Source organism: Apiospora hydei (genome assembly GCF_038363865.1).
Source record: "Apiospora hydei strain CBS 114990 chromosome Unknown utg000005l_segment0_segment0, whole genome shotgun sequence".
NCBI classification, from domain to species: domain Eukaryota; kingdom Fungi; phylum Ascomycota; class Sordariomycetes; order Amphisphaeriales; family Apiosporaceae; genus Apiospora; species Apiospora hydei.
In genome coordinates, this window is record NW_027117364.1 from 1,178,679 (window position 1) to 1,198,151 (window position 19,473).

At 53.5% G+C, this 19,473-nt stretch overlaps 5 protein-coding genes across 5 annotated transcripts; 1 reads left to right on the forward strand and 4 right to left on the reverse strand.

Moving 5' to 3' along the window:
• Window positions 1-1,215: 1,215 nt before the first annotated feature.
• Window positions 1,216-2,943, reverse strand: PG997_005846 (uncharacterized protein; the record flags this gene model as incomplete). Its single annotated transcript, XM_066810161.1, is given in 4 exon segments — window positions 1,216-2,131; window positions 2,143-2,617; window positions 2,693-2,751; window positions 2,882-2,943. 4 exon segments carry the CDS (start codon window positions 2,941-2,943, stop codon window positions 1,216-1,218), a joined length of 1,512 nt encoding a protein of 503 aa, XP_066669084.1.
• An 828-nt stretch (window positions 2,944-3,771) lies between these two features.
• PG997_005847 (MIF4G domain-containing protein) lies at window positions 3,772-6,231 on the reverse strand (the record flags this gene model as incomplete). The annotated part of the gene is made up of 1 exon (XM_066810162.1): window positions 3,772-6,231. One exon carries the CDS (start codon window positions 6,229-6,231, stop codon window positions 3,772-3,774), a length of 2,460 nt encoding a protein of 819 aa, XP_066669085.1.
• A 583-nt stretch (window positions 6,232-6,814) lies between these two features.
• On the forward strand, window positions 6,815-7,373 carry PG997_005848 (uncharacterized protein; the record flags this gene model as incomplete). Its single annotated transcript, XM_066810163.1, has 3 exons — window positions 6,815-6,838; window positions 6,922-7,000; window positions 7,078-7,373. The coding sequence occupies 3 exons, from the start codon at window positions 6,815-6,817 to the stop codon at window positions 7,371-7,373; spliced, it is 399 nt and encodes a 132-aa protein (XP_066669086.1).
• A 433-nt stretch (window positions 7,374-7,806) lies between these two features.
• PG997_005849 (uncharacterized protein) lies at window positions 7,807-8,005 on the reverse strand (the record flags this gene model as incomplete). The annotated part of the gene is given in 2 exon segments (XM_066810164.1): window positions 7,807-7,976; window positions 7,987-8,005. The coding sequence occupies 2 exon segments, from the start codon at window positions 8,003-8,005 to the stop codon at window positions 7,807-7,809; spliced, it is 189 nt and encodes a 62-aa protein (XP_066669087.1).
• A 2,337-nt stretch (window positions 8,006-10,342) lies between these two features.
• Window positions 10,343-12,614, reverse strand: PG997_005850 (uncharacterized protein; the record flags this gene model as incomplete). The annotated part of the gene is made up of 9 exons (XM_066810165.1): window positions 10,343-10,627; window positions 10,685-10,794; window positions 10,842-11,072; window positions 11,213-11,264; window positions 11,331-11,510; window positions 11,567-11,660; window positions 11,831-11,897; window positions 11,957-12,325; window positions 12,470-12,614. 9 exons carry the CDS (start codon window positions 12,612-12,614, stop codon window positions 10,343-10,345), a joined length of 1,533 nt encoding a protein of 510 aa, XP_066669088.1.
• Between the last annotated feature and the right edge of the window lie 6,859 nt (window positions 12,615-19,473).

The window sequence follows — 19,473 nt, forward strand, 5'->3', positions numbered from 1 at the left end:
GTATGTCTGCTGGTGAATCGGCGCATGCCGCTCCCGCCCCTGCCTCTAGGCCCAAGGGGCGGGCACGCAAGCAATAGTCACTACACCCTAAGCTGGATGGCTTCATATCACGCCAGTCTATCTTCGTTGGTCGTACGATCAAGGGCCAAGGGTGCGATATAGATCCTGCCTGTATATCCACAGGGGACACAGCCACTCATAATGGCCATGTCCGGAAGATCCTGCGTTCTTCAAGAGAACATTTTTGGCAGCTAACCAGTCATCTGCTCTCCAGGCTATCGCGTCTCACTCTCAACAAAACCGCACATTGTCATTCGGTCTCCGGGATCCGGTAATCCTAGCACATGGCCGTCGGTGCTTGCAACGGCGCTGTAGCATTGTAAGCTCACGAATGGCTAGAAACCAACCGATATGTCCGTTCAGAAGTGCCCTATATAAGCAGCACACACATACTCGTGGTCGAGTAGGCCACCTAATGCTATCTACACAACTCACGTCTAATAGTGCTAGCCACTCCTATCTCGCCAAGAACGGATATCACTATTGACAACGTGAACAAGCATGATGCAAAGGCGGTCGGCTCGTCTTGTCTACAGGGTTTATACATGCCATATTTGCCTACTAGACAGAACCGGCAACTCTCTTGGCCCATCCCTTGCCACACACAATCAGGCCCTCATTGCCGCTCCTGAAGCTTACGATCTCCTGGATGTACACATGAGAAAAGTCAGCCACGGTTGAAGTTCTGTCTCTCAGATTGCCTGGAAAACACCAACGGTTCTCTGACGCTCGATAACTGTTTGGCACAAGTTGAAGTGGTTATCTCAACGATCACTCAGCCCCCTTTTTGTCAATCGAGGCCAACTTCCCTCCCGGCACAGCAGAATGTTGTTGAGACGGGTAGCCTTGATTAGTTAGATGTTGGCTTGCACAAGTTTCTATCCCATGAGAGGCAGTTCTCCATCCGGCAGCTGGAGTCCATCTGTACTGCCGCGATGCCAAAGGTCGGTTTGACATCAAACACAGAGTCTCATGGCCATATCACGCGGGACCAGAAGAGAGCTGTGTCGGTAAATGAATATACGCAATAAGAAGACATATGCAACCTTGATTAGGACCCATCTACCCTCATTGTACCTATTTAACAAGTACAGGACCATCTAATATACACCGAGACACCCGCCTTAAGGTTCATGTTGCTTCACTTTTGGGGGCTTAGTAGTGGATAGCCTTGGAGTAGGTAGCCATGGCTGCCTCCTTGAAGGCCTCGGCGAGCGTGGGGTGAGCGTGACATGTGCGGGCGATATCCTCAGTAGAAGCACCATACTCCAGCGCCAGAGTGGCTTCAGCAATCATCTCACCGGCGTTAGGGCCGACAATGTGGCAGCCCAGAAGTCGGTCGGTCTCGGGGTCAGCGAGCATCTTGACCATGCCGTCGGTGTCGAGGTTGGTCTTGGCACGCGAGTTGGCGCTGAAGGGGAAGTTGCCAACCTTGTAGGGGATGTTGGCGGCCTTGAGCTCCTGCTCGTTCTGGCCAACCCAGGCAACCTCGGGGTGAGTGTACATGACGGAAGGGATGACGCCGTAGTTGACGTGGCCGTAACCCTTCTTGATGTACTCGACGGCGGCAACGGCCTCTTCCTCGGCCTTGTGGGCAAGCATAGGGCCGAAAGTGCAATCGCCAATGCAGCGAATGTGGGAGTGCTTGGTGCGGTACTCCGAGTCAATAACAACACGGCCGCGGTCGTCCAGCTCGAGGCCAATGTTCTCGAGGCCGAGACCGGCAGTGTAAGGGCGGCGGCCGATGGCGACCAGGACAACCTCGGCATCCAGAGTCTCGGGCTTGCCGCCCTTGGCGGAGTCAACCTCGAGCTTGATCTTCTCGCCGGTCTTGTCACCACTGACGACCTTGGTTCCCAGCTTGAACTCCATACACTGCTTCTTCAGGAGCTTCTGGATGGACTTGGCAACCTCGTTATCCATACCGGGGCCACCAATCTGGTTCAGGAACTCGACAACAGTGACCTTGGCACCCAGGCGCGACCAGACGGAACCCATCTCGAGGCCGATGATACCACCACCGATGACGATCATGGACTCGGGAACCTTCTTGAGAGCCAAGGCGCCGGTGCTGGTAATGACGCGCTCCTCGTCAAACTCGAGGCCGGGGAAGGGGTGGACTCGGAGCCGGTGGCGATCAGGATGTTCTTGCCGACGACGCTGGTCTCGCCTCCGTCGTTGAGGGCGACCTTGATCTCGTTCTCGCTGGCGAAGGTGCCGGTGCCCTTGATGTACTCGACGCCGTTCTTCTTGAAGAGGAACTCGATGCCCTTGGTGAGGCCGGAGACGGAAGTGTCCTTGGCCTTCATCATGGCATCGAGGTTGAGCTTGACATCGCCGACATCGATACCGCGGTTCTTGGTGTCGTGGAGGATGGAGTGGTACATGTGCGAGTTGTTGAGGAGGGACTTTGAGGGGATGCAGCCGACGTTGAGGCAAGTACCACCGAGCGCACCGCGCTTCTCGATACAGGTGACCTTGAGGCCTTCCTGGCCGGCCTTAATGGCGGCAACGTAGCCGGCAACACCACCACCGATGATGACCAGGTCCTTCTCCTCTGTGGCGACGAGTTAATGGCTGCGCTATTATTGGGCGGGTATGGGTTATAGGGTAGCTGGCCACCGTGACGCACCTGCTTGCGAAGCGTAGCCCCGTCTCCATCGTGTTGACGGGCTGACGATTGTGGGAAGACTGGTTGAGCAATTGTGTCAGTAGGGCGGTTGCGCGTGCGATTGACTGCTGGCGGGTAGCTGGCGGAGCTCCAGCCAGCAAGCCCGCCGGATGGGATGGGATATGACATAAGGCAGGAGGGCCGACTCACGAGGACTGTTTGATAAAGGCCGAACGGGCAGCCGTCCGGGATATTAAGCGACTGGGCAGCATTGTGTCTAGTGGTCGGAACGAGCGGCCGGGGAAGGTGAGAGGTGTTGTCGGGGGAGGAGATCTGGGGAGCAACAACAAAAAAAGAGTTGAGGATAGTCTTCAATGGCAAAAAAGGTTGCAGGCGGACGGGGACACTCGCAGGGCGAGAATGAGCTATGTACCTAATCTTCCGGCTAGGCCTTTTGGTGCTAACGCAAGGTAGGCTAAACGCAATTCGAGCCCCCCGGGCCATCATGGCCAGGCGATGCCATTTTTGGCGGCCCGTGCTGCCAACGCCAACCCAAGCAAAAAACGTCGTCGCAAAAGCCCCCCCCCCTTTTCGCCGCCAATGGCCTGCATCCCGGGAATAGCCGGCCACGCCAGCCAAGATTAGTACGGTAACGGCCACTCAGAACTACTTTTAACATATAGATAATGTACCACCTAGGTGACCAGTGACTAAAATGGTCGCTTACCTATTCCATACCGTCGGATCGACTGCTATGCCCAGTCGTCGGCGTATGGAAAAGCCATCCATCGATATTCAACTTTGCCATCGTATACTACTACTAGTTAACCCGATGCCACCCGTTGTCCCGTCGCCGACTATCCCCATCTTACTACGTCGGCTACTGTAAACGATGTAGTGATGTGAAGTCAGCTGCCCAACATTCGCATAGGCTGAGCAGCGATGGGATGGCTCGTTGCCGAGCATGCACGCTTCCTAGGTACATATATGCTACAGCTATTCCGATGATCCAGATCTGTTCGGGCGAACCCCTTTGATAATATATGTAGGCAGTGGACCACTTATTATTATAGGATATACTACTATGTCCTGCTACCCATCTAGCCGCTAGCCTTAATCACATCCTCCACGATTCTAATGGCCAGAGCGCACTGCTGCTTGTTGGCCTTGATCTTGGCCTTATCCGCGCCCAAAAACTTGGTTTTCCTAACGTGTTTGTCAAGGAAATGCACTATTCCGGTAGCCAGGCCCAGCTCCGCCTGTAACGCTGTGCCAAAGATGCTTTGGAGCTGTTCCTCCTTCTCGGCCATCTGAAGAACCGTGACGAGTAGCATCTCCACGAACCAACGGGTTTTCTCATGTAACGCAGCCAGGTTGCGGTATTTCAAGATTTCAAGGCTGAGACTGCGGTTGGCCACCAGAGACCCGTAAAACTTGGAGACATTGAAGAGGCTCTGGTTGCTGTATTCCTCGTCCTCGTCCTCATCGTCCAGATCGTCACCCATGTCGATTTCCTCGCCCATTTTGCGGAACCGCTGCGTCAGGCTGTGACGAAATTGGAAAGCCATCTCGCGATGGATGCAGAACCGGCTGGCTACAAGCCAGTAGTAAGGGTTGTAGTCTGCTAGCCGTTCGCCACTGCGCACAATCACTTCGGGGATCTCTTTGCGCTGATGCTTGTTGAGCCGTAGTCTGTTGATGAGCAATTCGGCATTTTCGTAACCGGTTGCCGAATGAAGGGCGACAAAGATGCGCTGTTTGATATCCGTGTTGAACCCCTGTGTCTTAGCCAGCTGCCAGAGGTCTGGTATACCTAGGTCGTCGTTATCGGCTAGTAGATCGTCTGTATCATCGTGGTCTTCGTCGGCCTTCTCTGGGATTTGTTTGGCTGCGTCGTTCTTGGCGTTGCCAGCCCAGCTCGCGCCAGTAACCCACCATTTGCCGTGCGTATCGGCATTTTCGATGTCCTTGAGGCCTATACGGAGCGGCCGCACCTCACGTGGTCCACTGAGGGCCCCGATTCGCTTTCTGATCTGCGTTCGCTGTTCTGTAATATGCTTGTTACGGGCAGCAGCCTTGCTTTTGCTACTCTGTAGCTTCTTCATCTCCTCGATCATGAAGCTTGTCCTTACAGACATGTTCTTGAGATCAGCAGGCTTCACCATGCCGATGATCTCCTTGAGCGACTGGGGATCCTCACGTCGAAGTGCTGGACCACAGGATTGGATGATTTTGAGCAGCAGTTCTGTGTTCAGCTCCGAAAGATTGCCCAGGAATAAGCGTACATAGTCGAAGACCAGGAGCGAGGCGACAACCTGCATGTTGTACAGTTCCGCCAACAGAGCCATGATATGCTTCGAAGCCGCATCTGATTGATCTCCCGAGGCCCTGTCATGGTGCTCCTTGAAGACCAACACGAGGCGCTCGATAAGGAGCTCGGAGACATGGTCAGCCAGGGTCTTCTGCGCACCGGCTATGAAACCAGCAACCATGGCGAAGAACGCGTCGGGTCGTTTCTCCGGCGAACAAACCAAGGCAATAATCAAATCGATCAGTACCGTGGTGACACTGCGTCTTGCGAACTTATCGTACAGGCCCGAGAACTCCTTCAAGATGCCGACCATGCTCTCGTCGGTCAGCCTGTTGATAAGTCCTTGGACGCGGCGACGTAGCTGGGCTTCTGTTTCGTCGACAGAGCCTGTCTGCTTTCGCAGAGAGGGAGGGACGTATTTGGCGACACCGGTAGATGGCGCCACAAATGGATTTTCTCGTTGGCGAGGCGCGGCCTTAGTTGGGGCTTCATCGCGGTCCTCATCACCCGAGAACCCCTCGAACTCGTCATCGTCATCTCCCTGTGCAGCAGCCTCTGCTTTTCGTCGCTTCTGGGCGAGCCACTCGTCTGCCTCGGCCTTCCTTTTGGTTTTAATAGTTGCCTCGAGGTTGTCACCGTCACTCCCTTCATCGATATCGCCGAGAATGTCGCCTAAACCATCTTCATTGAATGCTTTGGATGACTTGCCCTTTTTCAAGCCAAGTTTCTTCTCCAAAGCGGCAATTTCGGCATCCTCTTCGTCCAGTTTCCGCTTCTCGGGCTGTGTAGGCTCCGAGCTTTTCCCTGGCCTCCTTGGCGGCTCTTCCTCCTCCTCGTCACTCTCGAAGGCGTCAGAGGCGCCTTCCTCGTCCTCCGAAAAGGGGTTGTCAAAGCCACCCTCGCCGCTTTCGAAGGCATCCGAGGCGCCCTCTTCATCCTCGGAGAAGGGGTTGTCAATACCATCGTCGTCGTCGTCATCGTTGCCAGCTGCTTGCGCCGGCTTCGGACGTGGCACAGGCACGGGCTGTGGCCGTTTCCTGGCCGACTTGGCAGGGGCAGCAGGCCGCGGCCTTTGGGCGAACGTCTGGTGCTGCTTCTTCTGCACTCTTTGGTCCTTCCTCTGGTCTTTCCGCGAGCTTTGCTGTCTAAAGCCGCCTCGACCGGCGCGACCACTGCTAGAGCCCGCGCCATGGGGGTCTATTTTTTGCAGCAGCGTGGCTGGGAGCGTCAATTTGCTGTTTGGGGCCATGGTTGGTTGACTGTCGGATCGCTCAAGATGAGAGAGACAGAGAGGCTCAGGTGACTGCCAAGCTATAAAAAATATCCCAAAGCCCCCACAGCGGGAAGACCCACTATTGCTCTCACGCAGAAGATGAAATGCATGGAGTTTATTCCGACTGCACAAGACACCTGATGTATGCGCATTTATCAACTATTGAGCCAACAACTATGCCGAAATAGCTCTTACCCTATGCAGTCAATGCTGCGTTGCACAGTGAAGATCTGGAATCAGCTAAGTGCTCATGCAGGGCAATAACAGAGAACCATTGCGATGCTTTAGGGAGGTGTTCAATCCATCCATCAATTGAAGCAGCTTCAAGTTCCTGGGTACGTGTAAGTACATGTACCTGAGGTAGGTAGGTGGTCAAATCGGATTAGGCGCATTGCGGGGCATCCATTCTCCTGCCCACCCACCGAGCCGGCTGCTGCTGCGTGAGCTGTGCTGTGCTGTGCTGATAGACCAACCTTAATAAGTCCCCGCAGTCTGGAATTTGTGTCATCGTCGCAAACCAGAAGCGCAGTCCGCCCACCACACGAGGCGACATTCCAAGATGGGCCATCTCAGCAACGACGAGGTACGTGGACATTCCTTACCCCCTTGAGTACACCCCCCCAAAACACAAGCGACAGATTGCTGACCATGTGCGCGCCCACCCAGTTCTTCACAAAACTCGCCGAGCTCTTCGATAGCCGCAAAGGCAAGGATCATGGCCACATCTTCCTGACCCAGAAGCGATGTATGTATGCCTGCCTGCTATACATGCCCGTACAGTCTCAAGACGCCGGGGAGGAACTGACATCCCATCCTGTGAAGTATCCTACGACCAGCCGCCGCTGCCTGAACCCACGAGCGAAACCATTCTCCCCGACCTGCACCCCCCGCGGCCGCTGCCCGTGCTGATCCGCGCGACCAACGGCAAGGGCAAGGAGAACCGCGCCAAGAAGATCAAGCTGTCCACCGTCGTCGATCCCGAGGCGCTCCCCGCCTTCTTTGAGCGGTATGCCGACGTCTGCAAGGCCGGCATGGCCACGCTGAAGCCCCGCGATCGCAGCAAGAGAAAGACCAAAGCCAAGAAGAAGAAGACCACGACGGCCGCCGCGGGCGCGTGAGATACCAACTGTTCCTCTGAAGCTACTGCGCTCATGAAGCCTCGGAAATGGATGGACCTCACCGGCCAGAGCCTGGGGAAGTTCGGGATCCAATACGAAAAGCGGCCCGCCACCAAGACTGTTGTCATAAAAGGAGGCGGAATGGCAGGTTCGTTAACGAGAAGACTACCGTAGGGTTGCCCTTCTCCCGAGGACGGATGGCGTCTGCTGGCGGAAACAACGGCTCTTCACGATTGGGACGTACTCTCCCGAGGCAATCCACCGCCTCCAGATATACCAGGAGCATGTATTAGTTACGCTGAAGAATAAGGAGATTCTCCTCCAATAGATATGACGCGCAGCTTGATCATACAGTGTTATTCAAGGAAAGATATGGAAACACCTTGCTCCATTGCTTCCCAGTTCCTCCCCAAAAACCATCCTCTGTGATTGCCTATTGCTCCTCATTGTCCTCCTCGAGGCTCTCCAAAACCTCTCTGATCTCCCTGCAGTCGTCGCACTCGCTCTTGGTTGGCTTACGCGGGTTCCCCACGTACATACAGAGGCTCGATGGGCACTCAATGTCGGGGTCTTGGCTCTCGCAGCTGGCCAGCTTCTTGTAAGCTGTCCATACCCTCTTGCACCGTGTGCATCGGAGGGGATGTAGCTCGCACATCCGAGCCGCCTTTTCTGTTGGGATTTCTTCCTTGTCGAAGGTCTATGACTTTGGGGCTTGTTGGTATTGATATTTTCGCGAGGAGACGCAGGATTATGCTAAAAAGGCAAAGCGAACCAGTTGTTCCCACCGTGGATGCAGGCAAACACAGCAGGTGAACCGTGTGCTATGCTATGATCTGTTGTACTTGCTGATTAAATGAAGGTGGCTGGTGATTTCGAGCCGGGGTCGAGACAATGCGATCGACGTTCTCGAGTAGCAGCGAGGAAAGATGGATGTGTAGCTGTGCCATCGATCGACTAAAAGACAGTATCGCAGCACTTAGACTTCGAGGACTGGAGTAATCTGGTTCTGGGGGGATGGTCGTACGACGTCGTAGCTCATATAGAGTCTGAGGCTTCTTCTGGGCGAGCCCAGCATGGTGTGTTTCTCTGAGTGGTGGTGAGTGAGAGAGAGGGGAAGTCATCCGGGAAATAGGACACAGTGACTCCGATAGTGCGCTGTTGACATGCCGTATCTTCCGGCCATGGCCACGGAAACCGGCAAGATGTAACTGTTTGCCAGTCTTCATGACATGACGGGAGTCAACTTGAACCATGATAAGGCGGAGGTGCCGACTTTTGTATGTCAGCGTGGGTGACCATGTGTTTACCGCTATCGAACGGGATGCAAACAGCTGCAGATACCGCTCGCTAGCTGTATTTGTTCGACCTTGTCGTCTGTGCAAATCATCGTTCGTCAATGTTGGTGGGTGGGTTCTTCAGACTGATGGGGGTATCGCGCTTGTTGAGCTGTGCAGGACAGTCGTCTGCGAAGGGGGAGGGATAAGTCACACCCTCCTTGTTCATATCACCGGAACCCCCCTGACATAGTACTCGGCTACAGCAAGCCCAGCTATTTCTTGGAGAGCCCACATCTGCCGTCCCATGGGTTTACTATCTTCTGGCATGGAGTGGGTTGGGTTAACGACAACTGCTTCTTCTTTTTCCAAGCCCCAGAAAGTCGATGGACTGTTGCTCATGTGCACAATCTAGATACCATGTCATGCTCCACCGATGCTCTGGTTCATACGAACAAACCACCACCCGCCTGCCGAAGTAGACCGGCCGAGAATCCAACTCCCGTGACGAGCGACACTACGCAGGCATCGAGTTTCGCCCGGAATTCAGCAACCTCAAGACCAATCTATGGTCTGGTGTGGTGGATACATTCGGAAAGCCATCGAAATGCACAGCACAAGCGACACACTAGCCCCTTTTTAAACATGTCGTGGTTCACAGAATATGCTAGAGCCTTTTATTTGTAGAACTTAAGCACATTGCTCGATATGACGGGCGATACCAAACACCCAAAATCAAGGAGAGCGCTTCAGTCTAACTCCCATCAATAGTGCTATATTCGTAAAGCTGCCTATGACGAGGTTCCTGCCTGCTTGCTCAGCCCATATTGTGATAAACGAGCCGTGAGGCCATGCGTCTTTCTATAGAACAATACCGTGTCCAAAAGAGATCGGGACAGGAGGCGGTCACGAGCCCCCTAAAGTCGTGTAGTGATTTCGCTCCATGGCCATCACGACGATGTATACTGACATACACCAGTACACAGAATGATGAACGCGACTCCTATACAGTGAGCGTTGCAAAGCACTGCCGCCAGATTGCGGCAAGAAGCAATCGTCGGCTCCCGTCCGGTACAGCCCATGCTCACATCATTGCTCAAGTCCTACGCTTTCCTCACAATCCTTACCATGGTCGTATCGCGTACCAATCCAACGCCCGTACAAGCGTCCGTAACTTAACCACCACCTAGCCTGGAGAAATCAGATGCTATTTCAAGTACAATCTAGGTAAAGCCCTCCGATTTTTACCATTTCCTAGCATCGTAACCACTGCAATGAGAGATACCATAAATGAGACGCGAAACGACCAACAATGGCGTCCAGCGAGATGGCGAGTCGAGACAAGTGACATCGGTCAAGCAGCCATACCCTAGGCTATACCTAGTGCACAACATGGCTGAGGACATGTGTACATGATCCCGTTATCCACCTCACGTGAAAACCCCAAGATGACCCTCCTCCTTAAACCCCCTGCCCTTGACAACTTCCAACTGTGGGTTCATCTTCACCGAAATGTAGAGCGAGTGGTAGCACTGAAGAAATTGTACAGTATTATGTAACAAAAAAAAGAAAAAGAGACTGCCCCAACGTCATTTGACCAGCCAAGTGTTGAGGCTGATGAACGATGGAATTCTGGAAAAGACCATGTGTGTGGTCCAGCCGCGGGAATGTTGACTAGTCCTTGCCCGGGGGTCATCACATGATTTGGTCCTGTGTCAGACCGCCATGGGCGTCGGTTTCCATCATGTCGCTTCCACCAGGAGTCCGGTATTTGGCGAAGCTAAGACCGAGGGGTCGGCCGCCGTATTGGTAGCCCTGGAACTTGGAAATGGCCGTCTCGGAAGTGTTCGCGTCATCGAAGCGTACCACACCGGTGCCACGGGATCGCCCGCTTGGCTCGTACTGAATCTCGGCCTGTTCCACCTTTCCGATCGTGGTAAACAGTTCTACCAAGTCCTCATTGCTCGTTGACCAGGGAAGCTAGTAAAGTTAGTAAGTAGTCGTATGCATTCGGGTAAACACAAAGGCAGGACTCACGTTTCGAACATAGATGAGCTCGCTTTTCTCTGTACCGGGCTCAGCGTTATCAGTGAACGGATTGGGTGCGGCAGCAGCAGCAGGTGCACCACCACCGGCATCGAAGCCAGCTCCCCCAGGGGTCCGCCTCCGCCGTACCCTCCTCGTCCACCGTAACCTCCGCCGAAGCCACCTCGGCCGCCGAAGCCGCCACGACCGCCAAAGTTACCACCGAAACCGCCACGACCGCCAAAGCCGCCACGGCCACCGAAGCCACCGCCCATGCCGCCACTGCCGGCATAGCGGTCTTCACGGACCTCGAGGTTTCGGCCCTGCCAGTTGTAGTTGTTAAATTCTTGGATAGCCGTGCGAGCATCATCGGCCGATTCAAAAACAACAATGCCGGATCCTTTCGGACGTCCATCAGGTCCCATGTGAACATCAGCTCTAATAATGGCTCCATTACGGGCTGCCAATGATGCGGAAGTTAGTGGTGGGTGAACAGCAGAAAGAATCGACCAGCTACTACTAAGGTTGAAAGTCACATACCGGCTTGTCTGAACAGATCCTTCAGGTCCTGCCAACCTGCAGTGTACGGGAGCTGCGAGAAAGTTAACTTCAAGACCAGATGCCTATATTAGCTGAAAGGGGGAAGGTGTGGACATACGTTGGAGACATAAAGCTGACGTCCGGCACCCATCATACCGCCTGGGGCTCCGCCGCCGTAACCGCCGCTGGGGCCACCGCCGGGGCCGCCGGGGCCGCCGCCGCCGTAACCGCCTTGCATACCGCCGCCAAAGCCGCCTCGGCCTCCGGGGGCGCTGAATCGAGGTTCCGCCTCACGGTCCTAATCCCAACTTCAATATCGTGCCCAATCGCAGTTAACCACACAAGAATCCTTACTTCTCTAACGTAAACGAGGCGTCCCATCAAGTTCTGGTTGCTGAGAGTCGCAACGGCATTTTGCGCCTGGTCCCGCGTTGCATATTCCACAATACTGGTTTTCAGTCAGTTGACGTTCCCCGAGGAATATATCGAAAGATTGTCAAACTTACCCGCATCCCTACAAATCCAGCGGACAACGTCCCGACCCGTCAATCCATCAATTCCAACGAAAAAGGGCCAAGAGAAAAGGAACCAAACAAAGAAAAACCAGCCATGAATCACGTGTAGGCGCCCACCTTCGACATTCCATTGGGAAGTAGTAACACGTCGGCAAAGAGAACCTCTCCAGCTAAAAAGTAGACATATTAGCAGTTTTCCTCCAACAGTCATGTACTGCCGAGAACCTACCCTGTCGCATGAAATCCTTGAGGTGGTGCCACTTGACGTCGTAGGACAGGTTGCCGACATAGACACGGCGATCCTGCTGCGACTGATCACGAATGTTGTTCATCATTTGTTCGCGAGCGACGGCTCGATCCTCGAACGAGCGCTGTGGTGCCCCGAAACCCTGTCCAGATCCTCCTGAGGGAGCGCCGGCGCCAGTCATGGGAGACCGAGAGCGTCGGTTGGATCTACGGTAATCGTCTCGACTAGGTGACCTGCTGCGAGAATAAGATCGTCGACGGGCCGAGCGACCAGGACTTCTGGATCTTCCTCGACGGGGAGAGCGGGATCTCTCGCGCTGTAGAATATCAGTATCTGATTGGCTCATGAACGCTAGAAGTCTGGCAAGCGAATAGGCTTGCGATAGGTGTATATGAGTTTGGCGAGAGTAGTAGATGACAAGAATGCAGCGTGGCCAGGAATTGCAACAAGGCGCAGTCTTTCAAGTGCGGCAGTAAAGCATTTGCTTTTGCCAACCTAGGCCAGCAATAACTGGCAAGTTCGACCGTCGAGAGCCGTGAGAGATAGCCTCTTGTGCAAGCTGGGCTGAAGCCAAAGCCAGTTTCCGTAGTCCCGAACGTTCAAGGCTAGTTCGGCCCGTCAAAGGGTCTTGCAGCGCCATATCTGGACTTGCGTCGCCTGATCCAGATTATAACCTTTCTGGCTACTTCTCAGGTGGAGTTGGCTACTTGGTGTCGAAAGTTGCTCACGCGGGGTACTTTCATGGGCAAAGGAAATGCGGACAACAACAGGTCTAGTGTTGACAGCCGGGGAACAATGAATGCCATGTTATATACTTACAGGCCGGTATGTATCTCCTGAATCAGCTGTCAAAGTAGCGAGTTAGAATGACAAAACGACCAAATGTAGGATCACGGAGTGGGAATGAGGTTTCGGTGGGTAGAAGTCGGGGACGGGGAAGAGGCCAACTGTGGCAACTTGACGGGCCGCAGGTGCATACGCGAAGGAGTTGGCCACGACTATATTAGTAGTCGATCAGGAAAGGAAAGGGCTCGGGATGGAATGTATGCGGGGTGTTTGTTTTAATTGATAGCGGCTGTCTTAGAATCGACGGTCCAGCGTCCCAGACAAGTGAGATTTGAGCGAGGCAAGACGAAAGGGACAAGGAAGGGTGCTAGGCAGAACGAGGGCTGATTCGATGGAAAGGAATGGTAAGTCGTGCAAAGGGAGGAGCAGAGGTAGGTGGATTCGGGTAATCTCATAGGCTGTGACGAGATGCAGGACAAAGTACTTAGGCAATGGCAGGCAAAGGTGGTAACACGTCAGAGGCATTTGTTTTATGCTCCTGAACATGTGGACAAGGAGAAAGATTGGTGGGTGTGGCCTGTAGGGCAAGACTTGGATGCAGTGGACGACGGGCGTATGTACATGAGTGAACGCGAGCCGCGCAGGAGGTGGATGGGTGTGGTGTATGCGTGGATGGAGGATGGATGGATGGGCAAGGGGAGGGAAGTGATAGTATCAAGTACTATATCAAGCGCAGCGCAGACGGCGTGGGCGTGGAAGCACTCCAGAGATGGATGGCAAGGTGTTCGCAGCTTGCTTTGGGCGAGGTGGATCTACTTACCCATGACGATATACTGTCCAGGTCGATATTTTTGGATGTGGTGCCTCTAAAGGATATCTCGGAGCGACTGGAAATATCACCCCTTCGGCTAAGAGGTCGAGTTCTGCTAGTGGAGGGGTGAGCTTGAGCGTCGCTGCATTTCAGAATAGGTACTATGAAGTTGGGGGGACGGAAGATGGACAGCAGCCAAGTACAACAGATGGGGGAGGGCAGGTACATGGAGAGGGGGATGACCGGCGGCGCATCCAGAGCCAATACACTGGCCTGGTGCAGCAAGGCTATTGTATCTCGACTACGGTAGAAGTGACCAGCATCAAACCAAGCCAGCGCCAAAAGGCCACCAGCACATTTGATCAGAGACATACGCCTAAGTGCCGGATAAGGCTGGTGGTGCTGGTGGTGCTGCCGCCGCCGACGCTCCCTGTTCTGGGACCCCCATCCACCCAATGTACTGCAGCAAGCATTGTGTATCCCCGACAGGCTGACGTGATGCCGGTTGGCACGCACACATCACATAGCCTGCTGCTGGTCTCACAGCCTGCTGCAGGAGAACAACAGACGCGGGCACACAGGCCAGGCCAGGGCAGGCCAGGCCAGGGTGACAGAGGAGGAGAACGTGGTGACGAGGCAGAAGCCGTGAGCGAAACGGGGGATCAGAGACCAAGGAAACACAGGGCGCGTGCATTGCAGCAGGGCCAATGTAAGTAGACATACCTGGTTGATGATGATCGAAGGCCGTTGGGACTCGGGATGCTGATTAACTCGGGTCTGATGCAGTCTGATCTGGCGTGGGAAAAGAGGCTGCAGCTGGGTAGACTGGATGTGTATGGTTGGAGTCTGGGGCGAGTCTAAAGAGCGATCGCGATTTCTGGGTACGAAACGCGCTTCTTGCTGAGTGCAGGGGTCTGGCGGTCCGGGTGTGTGCGAGCGTTCTGTTCTGCTGCCTTTTCTGCTCGCTTCTCCTTTGTCCAGTTCTCGAGTGGGATTGGGTGGACCGGAGCTGCGAGTGACTGATTGCCTGATTGCTGGGGGGATTGTCCTTAGGCCACACGAGAAAAAAAAAAAGAGGAGTCGTCCGCGCGGTGGAAATCCTGCTTGGCCGTACCGGAGCAGGAGCTAGCATCAATTGGATTCTGACCAATCAGTCGGGAAAGCGGAGCTGCGCAAGGCAGGAGGATACCTAATGTTCGAAAAATGAGGGTACATTGGCATGTACATTACATTAGTTCAAATACATACCTACCTAATCTGAAGAGCGAGGGTTACTTTAGTGCAGATGCCCATCCCGACTTCCAATGCTGATTGGGAAGCGGCCATCAGTTGCATGCAGACGGATCAATTGGATAGATGGCGGGCCTGGCCTGGCCAGGGGGACGTTTAAGGTCGGTCCCTTCTATGGGTTACCCGCACTTCCCTTAAGTCTCGTCCCACTTTCTTTTCTCGTGGACGAAGGTTCCGGTCGATGCAATCCATTTGATCAAATCGTCTAACCTTTTGTGCACGACAGGACCTAGGTACTGCTTTCCATGATACTGTCCATCCCTCCAGCTTCTGCTCACCTACCGTATCCGCCTGTCCTTGGTTGAAAACGTCCATAAATAGAACTGGCGTGGCTGGTTCAACGCATCTGAACGCGCATACTATATGGACTGGATTAGTTAGTGTACTTAACGTATGTAAAGATGTCAGAGATGTAGTCGGTTCCGAGCCTCCCAGCCCCCGACGCCCTCTCATCGCTATCTACCTGAATACCGGGTGGTCATTTATGCATGCGTCAACAACAATATATGTGCGTACGCTAGGTAGACCAAAGTTCGTGTGTTTGTAGCTGCTGAGGTTGAGGTTAGCAACGTAGCCCCTCCCTTGGAAGCCCGGCTTGGCTCATGTCTCGGCTGTTACATTGGGCATGAAGCTGTTGGATCAAGAACACTGGGGGTAGATTCCCGGCCATACATAGGTCGAACATTGACGAATGCTTTGCAGACATTTGATCCAAGTGCGGCGGCTGCATAACGCCCTGGCAGGTAGGTGAGTGCGAGGTCCGCAGAAGTGTATGGCTTACCTACTGATCATACACCGTGTGAGTGCATGAGCGAGCTCGTGTTACTTTCCCAGAGGGGGTACATGCATATTGACATTATAGGTAAGTTTGATAGATAACTTAGCCGGGACTCTGCTACATGTAGACTAAGGTCCGGTCTCGTTTTTTCTTTCTTTCTTTCTTTCTTTCTTTCTTTCTTTCTCTTTCTTTTTCTTGATAATGCTAGTTAGGTACTATGAGGGAACGCAGCTTGGTCTGGTTTGACGGCATGCAGAACCGTTATGGCCTGGTATGAACATGTAAAACGCCTATGAATAGTCGGAGTGCATACATTATATAGGTACAGCACATGCAATTGTCTTACACCCATATATTATTAGCATTTGGCTATATTATCTCACGCTGTAAACACTCATCTAGTTGGTTAGCTTTGCCGGTGACCTGCGTTGGCACGCTTGCGATGTGATGCCAGGCTATCATTAAAAGCTCCCATATAATTCTCTCGCGGGATCAGTTTCTCTATTCATGACATGCTCTGGCAGTTTAACCAGACGGTGAGTTATCTTGATCAACGTAATAGGGAGGGGCCGAAAACGAAGCCACCCACTTAAGATGACCCGACCCTGTCATAGTAGCTATGTAGATCGCGGCACAGCTCTTTCAACAAAGCACACACCATAATTTTAGGAAGGACTGATAATACTTTATTCACAACCATCGTATCTGCTAGATCGGTTCCAAGTTACTCCAGCTTCTTTCCATGCTAGACCTGTTGCAGGCCTGAGGGCCCGTCATTGGAGCTTGCGTGCAATCCGGAGGAATTAGTAGACGCGGGTCGTTAGTTTACCATGTCTCGCGGAATGGCTCCTTCTTCTCTTTCTGGATAATGCCTCATGCTAGGCTGGGGCAACATCGGCGTATGAGGAGCAACTGGCCATGGGCATACACTCTATTCACGGTGAGCTGCATATATCAAGTTGTTCTCGACAGGCCAATCGTGTTTGCCCTCGCCCCTATCCTGGCACTTGCATGTTGGACTGTTTGAGCCCCTAATGCACGAGGAAGGGTTGGCTATTATGTGCTGCTGCCAACTTCTAAAGGACGTCCGTTAGCGGGACTCAACGTGTTGGCACCATGCGGTCGGGTTGCTACAATATACCGAGATAGGAAGGGATATATAACATGTCAAGTCGTACAACGCCTTCGGCTAATGTGATCGAGGCACCTACTCCTGCCACACCTGTTGCTCTGAGCGGCTCGACGTCTCCAGGCACATGGAAAGGCACATGCATCAGGACGCCCGATGAGCTGTCCGTGGATTTCGGCGGCTTTCCAGAAAGTACATCCAAGGCTGCTCGTTATACGGATTGCCTGGCGCCATGTGTCAATAACATGTATATTTGAAGCCGCAATGACAGGCGGGCACCATCTCTTAGTTGTCTTTTCCCTGGCCTGCATACGTCTGGCCGTCAAAGCATATGCGAGGTACCCCAAGATGTGAAGGCAAGGCTGAGAGGACCTTGCCATCAGCCACCATCGAGTGCCAGTCAAGATGATATGTGTTTGTCAACCTTACGTGTACCTATATAGGTGTAAGAAAACGAGGAGGATATCAGGGGCCCTTTGATATTACTATGCCTCTTGGTACACAATGTCTGCCTGCAGGTGAGAGGTAGGCGCATCGGTTACTCCTTTAAAGACTTATACACCAGCAAGGTATCTCCTCAATACTTTGGTCGTATCCAGGAACCAATCCGATTCGAACAAGCATTTTTTAGTGTCTTATGCATCACCATTGTGCATTGATGTAAATGGCGAAGTAGACAGGTGAGATGCCACCGTTTGGCTGAAAGGGTATTACCGTCTGCATGCCTCTCGCCCATATGGTGCATTCTACGTACTTTACGCCTGGTACTCCCACAGCTTCTTTCTCTTCGAAACTCCCCTCCCCAATCTCCAAGTGGGGCTGGCAAGGGAAGTCGAGGGCCCATGCCGTCAAATCTAGCTCGACTTCAGTCTATGCCTCCCATCCAAGCACAAATCCGCTTCCTCGTCGTTTTTCTCGGATTCTCCCAAGTTCCAGTAGAGTACATATGACCAGCAGCACATGTCCCTGAAGGTAACGAACGGCGGTATGGGATAAGTTTCCGTCACTGTCCCGACCAGGCAGAACCGTGGAAACGTAAGATCCGACACCGCTGCAGTTGCGATGGCCACTCTTTTTACATGCTTACCGTTTCCATTTTGGTCGTGTCCGTAGGTGACATGGTGCGAAACGCTGAGCTCTGTCACTTGTCAATTTTGCTTGTAGCCCCAGCCCGTCTTCTACTCGGCTGGGAGCCCTGGTCAATCCTATCTTGGGCCGTGGCTGGCACCGAGTCACCTTGACGCTTTCGTGAATAGGTACGACACCATGGACACAAGGAATATATCCTTCGAAGGGCCCGGTAGCTTCTGCAGCTCGCGTCCAGCCTTCTTCGATGCATGTCGGCGATGTTTGAGCAACAGCTTGCTGAACCGTCGAGGAGAGCGCGAAGAACTTGGGTGTCAACCGATGTTCTCCCACCGCAACAATTCCCGAAGACGAACTACAGTGCAGTGTGCAAGCCGCGTACGTATAATGCATGCACTAGAACTGCTTTGTTCCGGAGCCGGATCAGCAACCCTGTCTATATATCCCGCACTTGCATCGGATCGTCGCCATCGAGGCACAGCGCCGCAATGGGGTTTGATACATACGAGTCAGTAGTGGGAGGTTTGGACTACCAGTCTAGAAGTAATTGGTGATAAGTCGTCCTACTAGGTGGCAGAAAGACCCAGGAGCCTGATCCTGTGCAAGGCACCAGATCACCTCCTGCGCGTAGACAATGCCGCATCGGTTTCCTGTTCAGTAAACCGCGCGATGCCAATTCCTGCCCACAAAATCGGCCCCTAGGGAAGATCGGATATACAAGATGGCCATCGATTGGCCTGTCAATCGGCGAAGTGCCTGGCTCACCTCGGAATCCCCGAGCCGCTCAACGCTTACAAGTTACCAGTCACAGCAAGTGGTCGACCCGCAAGACCGTGGAAAAGCCTGTATTTCCGATCTCTTGACCCATCTCTCGGAATATCCACAACCTCTCACACCCAATCGTCATTTGGGGCATCTGGAGGGTAGAACGCGAGGCGAGGAGGTTGGGATGGGCGCGCTGCTTACTTCAAGACACACGCCCGGTCCTATCTCGAGATTGTGCCCGGTATCTGGGAAGATCGGGGAGGCCACAAGTACCTGGAGCTCGATGGCTGCCATTTCTTGTGTATACACGAAAGACCCCTGGACCCCGGGGCAACAGGAAATCATGTGGCTTACAAGCACGAATTGTAAGCCTACAGGGCGGGCTCTTTAGCGATCCCACCCCCCTCAGCTTCCATTATACCCGTCTATGCTTGCTGTTACGGGGCAGTCTCCCAGCGAGGATTGCATGCATGTCGCCAGAAAAAGTGATGCGTCCATGGCGTCTCATTGCCATGAGCCGGCATTCTTCCATTCAGCTCCATAATGCCGCAATCCACGAAGGAGCTTAGCTGGATGGAGAACCGGTGTAGAATCTCGAATCCACCCGAGGCAGCCATCATGCACTCGGAACCGCTTGCGATGGGGATTTAACCCCAAAACTCTCGACTGCAGTGCCCGCCCCAACACTAGCCATGCTCCACCCGTGCTGACAGCAGCACCAGGGAAGATGCGACGCAGTTCGCGAGATGATGTGATGCCGGCGACTGCCCACGATGCAGCCGACTCCCCTCCACATCTGTAGTACTAATCTTCATCACGATGAGTAGGCTCACTATACCTCGGTGTTGCCATAT